This window comes from Pelodiscus sinensis, chromosome 30 (assembly GCF_052426305.1).
Source record: "Pelodiscus sinensis isolate ZL-2025 chromosome 30, ASM5242630v1, whole genome shotgun sequence".
In the NCBI taxonomy this organism is placed as follows: Eukaryota; Metazoa; Chordata; order Testudines; family Trionychidae; genus Pelodiscus; species Pelodiscus sinensis.
The window spans coordinates 3,456,256-3,463,558 of record NC_143081.1 but is presented as its reverse complement, the minus strand read 5'-3'; the positions used below and the strand labels follow the sequence as shown (position 1 = coordinate 3,463,558).

The following is a 7,303-nucleotide window of genomic DNA, read 5'->3' as shown; positions in this document are numbered from 1 at the left end:
CCTGTGAGACCCCCAGCCCTGAGCTTCCCCTCCCCCTTCTTCCCCTTACTTCCTCCTTCCAGCTCCCTCCTCCCAGGTTTCCCCCTCCCCTCTCCCACCCTCTCGCTTCCCCTCTCCCACCTCATTTTTCCAGTCTCCCCAGAGGTTCATCCCCCCCAGTTTTGTTCAATAAACCCAGTTTCTATTTTTGAACACACGTGTCTTTTATTTGACATCAGGAAGGGGGGCTAGGGAGGGGTAAGTGGAAGGACGTGAGGGAGGAATGGGGCACGAGCCCCCAGTGGGGAGGACCAGGGAGGCTCTGAGGGCTTCTCGGGGTGGACGCTCTCCCTCAGGGTCTCCTGGATCCTGACAGCCCCACTATGGCCCCTCCGGATGGCAGCCTGCAGCAAGTGCAGCCGGGCTGATGGTAACGACCCCACGAGATGCACCGGCGTGTCCAGGGGGAGCTCTGGCTCCATGTGGCCGAGTGCTGTGGTGTCCCGAGTGTGGGCACTCAGGGTACTCCAAGACAGGACTGCTTTGCTGTCCCTCATCCAGGTAGACAAGCCAGCGGAGAACCCTGAGAACTGTCTGTCCGGGGTGGGGGTCGGGTCCCTTTAAACACGGAGCTCAGTTAGCCTCAGGCAGCAGCTCCACACACTAAGTCCTAACCTGATGCCCTGTCGGCACTCAGAAACCTTCCCCTGCGGTCGCTGGGATGGGGACTGATGCCTGCCCCGCCCAGCCTCAGCCAGGTCAGGTCTGGCTGCACTCTGAGAAAGATCAAAGGGCCCCATTCCCACTCGCTGCCGAGATCAGACACTGCCCCTCCCAGTCCCCCCACAGAGACACTGACAGGGAGCTGAGAAGGGCTGGGGCCAGGTGAGTCCAAGCCCCAGATGTGCCCAGCTGGGAGCAGCCCTGTATCCTGATGGACACATCCCTACTGGAATCTTCTCCATCCAGTGGTGCATCATCCAGCAGGATGTACGGGACCCAGCTACTGGGCTGACGTGTGGCCTGTCCTCCCCCCACCCCATGTGGTCGGCTGTGGTTGGAAACTGCACTTTGATGAGCGTGTGGGTGACCTTGAGGTTTCCTTCCCTCTTGAATCCCTCCCCCAAGCTGAGTCTATAAACCCTGCAGGTCTGGTGCAGATTCAAGATCCCTGCACTGACAGCAGACATGCAGGTCCACATCTTTTCTCTGCTCCCCATGGTCTTTCTCCTGCCCTCTGGGACTTGGGCTGGTGAGTACAGCTGGGTTTGGGGGACCTGGGACTCTGGGGAGCGAATAACTTTTCTTGATGCACCCTCTCCACACCACTCATGCGTTTATAGACCTCTGTCATATCCCCCTCCGTCTCCTCTTTTCTAAACTGAAAAGTCCCAGTCTCTTTAGCCTCTCTTCACATGGGATCTGTTCCCAACCCCTGATCATTTTAGTTGCCCTTTTCTGAACCCTTTCCAAGGCCAAAACATCTTTTCTGGGGTAAGGAGACCACATCTGTACACAATACTGAAGATGTGGTGGACGTACCATAGTTTTATACTTCCCCTCCTCTTTCTTCCCCTGGCTTCCCCCTCCTAGCTCCCTCCTCCCAGGTTTCCCCTTCCCCTCTCCCACCCTCTGTCTTCCCCTCTCCCCCCTCCTTTTCCCAGTCTCCCCAGAGGTTAATCCCCCCCCCCAGTTTTGTTAAATAAAGAGAGTTTTTATTTTTGAACAGACGTGTCCTTTATTTTGTACATCAGGAAGGGGGGTTAGGGAGGGGTAAGTGGAAGGACGTGAGGGAGCAATGGGGTGTAAGCCCCCAATGGGGAGGATTGGAGAGGCTCTGAGGGCTCCTCGGGGTGGACGGTGTCCCTCAGGGCCTCCTGGATCCTAAGAGCCCCCAATAGACTCCCGGATGGCAGCCTGCAGCAAGTGCAGCCGGGCTGATGGCAATGCCCCCATGAGATGCACCAGCGTGCTCAAAGGCAGCACCGGCTCCGTGTGGCAGGCACTCAGGGCACTCCAAGACTGTCTGTCCGGGGTGGGGCAGCTCTGGCTCCATGTGGCCGAGTGCTGTGGTATCCCGAGTGCGGGCGCTCAGGGCACTCCAAGACAGGACTGCTTTGCTGTCCCTCATCGAGGTAGACAAGCAAGCGGGGAACCCTGAGAACTGTCTGTCCGGGGAGGGGGTAGGGTCCCTTTAAGCACGGAGCTCAGTTAGCCTCAGGCAGCAGCCCCACATACTAAGTCCTAACCTGATGCCCTGCCGGCGCTGGCTCCGGCCAGCCTTAACTTCGGTTCAGGGTCCACGCAGTGTGGACGCGCTATCTCGAAATAGTTTTGTGTCTAGATGAGTTATTTCGAATTAGCTTATTTCGAATTAACTTTTTCAAATTAAGTTAATTGGAAATAGTGCTGTAGTGTAGACATACCTTAGTGATGTAGAGTGTGGACACGGTTGGCCTAGGGAGAGGGCGGAACAGTTTCTATGAACCTGGTCTCCCCCTAGGTGAGATCGTCGGGGGGCATGAAGCTGAGCCCCACTCTAGACCCTACATGGCCTATCTGGACATACAAGATGAAGATGAAGACATGGGTATAATGAAAAGTAGCTGTGGTGGGTTCCTAGTGGCAGAGGACTTTGTGCTGACGGCCGCTCACTGCAAGGGAGAGTAAGTGCCTCTGGGCTGGGATGTGGGGGCAGAAAGGGTAAGTGGCGGATGAGGGAGTCAGCAGGTCCAGCGCTGGGTAAATCAATGGAGCTGCAGCCAGTGAGCCCACCTGGGACTGGCTCCCTGCCCAGCGTGAGCTGGGAGGGGTCACAGCCCACGGCAACTCTGCAGGGCACTGGACCTAGCTGGGAGAGTAACATTCGCTGAGGAGGAACTGAGGCCTAGGACTAAAGGGGACGGAAAAAATCTGAGACCCAGCCTGAGAGCCAGGAACACGTGTCCATCCCCAGCGCCTAACGCCCCACTTGCTGCTCTCGGCTTCTACAGAAGCATCACTGTCAAACTGGGAGCCCATGACATCAGCCAACAGGAACGGAGCCAGCAAGTGATCCCCGTACAACGGCAGATCCCCCACCCGCAGTACGACAAGGAGACTATAAACAATGACATCATGCTGCTGCAGGTACCGCCCCCATCCCATCCCCCCGCCCCCAGTGACCTCACACTGCTGCAGGTACCACCCCCATCCCATCCCCCACCCCCAGTGACCTCACACTGCTGCAGGTACCGCCCCCATCCCATCCCCACCCCCAGTGACCTCACACTGCTGCAGGTACCGCCCCATCCCATCCCCCACCCCCAGTGACCTCACACTGCTGCAGGTACCGCCCCATCCCATCCCCCACCCCCAGTGACCTCACACTGCTGCAGGTACCGCCCCATCCCATCCCCCACCCCCAGTGACCTCACACTGCTGCAGGTACGACCCCATCCCATCCCCCACCCCCAGTGACCTCACACTGCTGCAGGTACCGCCCCCATCCCATCCCCCCACCCTCAGTGACCTCACACTGCTGCAGGTACCACCCCCATCCCATCCCCCACCCCCAGTGACCTCACACTGCTGCAGGTACCACCCCCATCCCATCCCCCACCCCCAGTGACCTCACACTGCTGCAGGTACCGCCCCCATCCCATCCCCCACCCCCAGTGACCTCACACTGCTGCAGGTATCGCCCCATCCCATCCCCCACCCCCAGTGACCTCACACTGCTGCAGGTACGACCCCATCCCATCCCCCACCCCCAGTGACCTCACACTGCTGCAGGTACCGCCCCCATCCCATCCCCCCGCCCCCAGTGACCTCACACTGCTGCAGGTATCGCCCCATCCCATCCCCCACCCCCAGTGACCTCACACTGCTGCAGGTACCACCCCCATCCCATCCCCCACCCCCAGTGACCTCACACTGCTGCAGGTACCACCCCATCCCATCCCCCACCCCCAGTGACCTCACACTGCCGCAGGTACCGCCCCCATCCCATCCCCCACCCCCAGTGACCTCACACTGCTGCAGGTACCGCCCCCATCCCATCCCCCACCCCCAGTGACCTCACACTGCTGCAGGTACCACCCCATCCCATCCCCCACCCCCAGTGACCTCACACTGCTGCAGGTACCGCCCCCATCCCATCCCCCACCCCCAGTGACCTCACACTGCTGCAGGTACCGCCCCCATCCCATCCCCCACCCCCAGTGACCTCACACTGCTGCAGGTACCGCCCCATCCCATTCCCCATCCCCAGTGACCTCACACTGCTGCAGGTACCGCCCCCATCCCATCCCCCACCCCCAGTGACCTCACACTGCTGCAGGTATCGCCCCCATCCCATCCCCCACCCCCAGTGACCTCACACTGCCGCAGGTACCGCCCCCATCCCATCCCCCACCCCCAGTGACCTCACACTGCTGCAGGTACCGCCCCCATCCCATCCCCCACCCCCAGTGACCTCACACTGCTGCAGGTACCACCCCATCCCATCCCCCACCCCCAGTGACCTCACACTGCTGCAGGTACCGCCCCCATCCCATCCCCCACCCCCAGTGACCTCACACTGCTGCAGGTACCGCCCCCATCCCATCCTCCACCCCCAGTGACCTCACACTGCTGCAGGTACCACCCCATCCCATCCCCCACCCCCACTGACCTCACACTGCTGCAGGTACCGCCCCCATCCCATCCCCCACCCCCAGTGACCTCACACTGCTGCAGGTACCGCCCCATCCCATTCCCCATCCCCAGTGACCTCACACTGCTGCAGGTACCGCCCCATCCCATTCCCCACCCCCAGTGACCTCACACTGCTGCAGGTACCGCCCCCATCCCATCCCCCACCCCCAGTGACCTCACACTGCAGCAGGTACCACCCCATCCCATCCCCCACCCCCACTGACCTCACACTGCTGCAGGTACCGCCCCATCCCATCCCCCACCCCCAGTGACCTCACACTGCTGCAGGTACCTCCCCCATCCCATCCCCCACCCCCAGTGACCTCACACTGCTGCAGGTACCACCCCATCCCATCCCCCACCCCCAGTGACCTCACACTGCTGCAGGTACCACCCCATCCCATCCCCCACCCCCAGTGACCTCACACTGCTGCAGGTACCACCCCATCCCATCCCCCACCCCCAGTGACCTCACACTGCTGCAGGTACCACCCCATCCCATCCCCCACCCCCAGTGACCTCACACAGCTGCAGGTACCACCCCCATCCCATCCCAACATGTTTCTTGCATTGTACATTTGCAGGAGTGTTTGATGTCTGTGGCTGTTTTGTTCAGCTTTATCTTCTCATTGTCTTTCAGCTGATGAGGAAAGTGGATGAGAACGATGATGTTGGTATCATTGAGCTGCCCGATGCCAATGAGAAAGTGAAGCCTGGGTCCAAGTGCACTGTCGCAGGGTGGGGCTCTGTTAATCCCGATGCCCCATTTTTTCCAAATGCACTCCGGGAAGTGGATGTGGTGGTGATGTCGGATGGCAAGTGTCCAAAGAAGCGTAATTGGCTGTATGCTCTCTACAATTCCTCCACCATGATGTGCGTGGGGGACCCATCGTCTATGAATGACTCTTCCCAGGTACCTCTCCTCCTCGCTTGAGTCCCATTGGGAAGTCCATATTGTTCATGCGGCTGTTGGATTTGCAGTCAGGCCATGTCATGGCAGGAAGTGACCAGGCCCTGTGGCCGTGGGCCGTGTTCACATCACGAGCAACATCTTGAGTTTTGTCTTAGGGCGTGTGCAGATCAGTTGGGCAGTGTGAAGGGGGTTGGGTGCAGCAGCATCATGGGTGCAACAAGGAGTTTCCCTGGGCTGGGCATCAGCAGAAAATAACCACTGAGCTGTTTTCCGTTTGTGGTGTGTTTTGTTCTGCAGGGCGACTCCGGGGGCCCCCTGGTGTGCGGAGGGAAAGCCCAGGGCATCGTCTCCTGGGGGCCTGACAAAGCTCCCGGCGTCTACACGAGAGTCTCCACGTTTGTCCCCTGGATCAAAAAGACAATGAAGAGGCTGCGGGAGAGACCCCAGCTGTGAATCACTGTCCTAGCTGGACCTGCGCCGCTTGTTTGCTTTGGAGGCGCCCGGATATCGGGCAGCTTTCAGGGGGGCTGAGCCCACTCCCCTAAGCTGATCTCCCCCTGTCATTGGTCCACTCAGGCAGGTCCCAGCCTATGAGCATCTAGGCAGGAGCCAATGGGGTTTAGGAGCCTGTTGGGAAATCCCAATTCTTCGGTTGCCTTTTCACAGGAACACAGCCGGTTCATGCCCCTGGGGTTCTGCCCACCAGCCCGGCCCTGGGGTAGACCTGCTGGGTCAGAGCTCTCCCCCATCTCAGCAGGGCCAGTGATGTTTCTGGGAGATCCTCACCACTCCCTGCCCTGCTGGGCCACGTTAAACCTGCCGCCAGCCCTGTGCTCACTGGGCCTTTCCCATGGTTATTTCCCAGAGCAATTCCTGGGTCCAAACCGCTCCCCTGCCCTCACTCCACCCTGCCCCCAGCCTGCTGCATGTCGCTTCCTGCTTTGTAGCCAGACCTGAATAAAAATGAAGTTACCAAAACAAGTGACTCTGGAAATGAGCGATTCACCAGAGCCACGAAATCCAGAGCAGCTGCTGCCTGTGCCAGGGCTCGGCTGGGGGAGACGCCTTTTCGCATCCTCATCACACCATCTATTTCCTGCTATCCTCGTTGATCTCCGCTGTGCCCAGTAAGCTCCATCTCCAGACCAGTGGTTCTCATGGTGTTGTCCCTGGACTACCAGTGACCTGCGGCTCAAGCTAATCTCCCCGGCCCCCCATGCAATGATGGGCTTCCCCGGCTGTTCCCATTGGCTGGCGTTGCAGCCAGTAGGAGCAGCAAGAGACCATCTTGGGACCCACAAGGGTGCAGGGCCAAGTAAGCAGCCCCCCCAAGTCCAGACCCTGCACCCCAAGCTCCCTCACTGCCCCCACTCTGGGGTCAGGGCAGGAGAGTGAAGGGGCTGCAGACGGGTCTTTCGTCGGTTCTTTGTTGAGAAGGTGACGGGAGGTTGGAAAACCCCAAAGGAAGGGAACCGGGAAAGCCTGGCTGGAGCAACTGAGGCAAAAGGAAGAAGCGGGTGTTTCCAGCCATGGGGAGACTAGACAACATGGAGGCTTGTGGGGCAAACAAATGGTTTTGGAAGGAAATAAGGGATGTGTTTCCGGAGGAAAAACAACTATTTTCTTTAGACACATTTTCCACCCTTCCCGTCACTGGGCTATGGATTGGACCCAGAGCTCTCAGCCTCGTCCCCTGCCTGTGGGGCACCAGATCTGTCTGGGGTCAGACCCCTG

The 7,303-nt window shown here is 59.5% G+C and overlaps 1 protein-coding gene across 1 annotated transcript; it reads left to right on the top strand.

Moving 5' to 3' along the window:
* Positions 1-1,145: 1,145 nt before the first annotated feature.
* LOC142821050 (mast cell protease 3-like) lies at positions 1,146-6,908 on the top strand. Its single transcript, XM_075911828.2, has 5 exons — positions 1,146-1,231; positions 2,483-2,645; positions 2,973-3,108; positions 5,297-5,569; positions 5,867-6,908. Exons 1-5 carry the CDS (start codon positions 1,168-1,170, stop codon positions 6,020-6,022), a joined length of 792 nt encoding a protein of 263 aa, XP_075767943.2. The 5' UTR covers positions 1,146-1,167; the 3' UTR covers positions 6,023-6,908.
* The last annotated feature ends 395 nt before the right edge of the window (positions 6,909-7,303 follow it).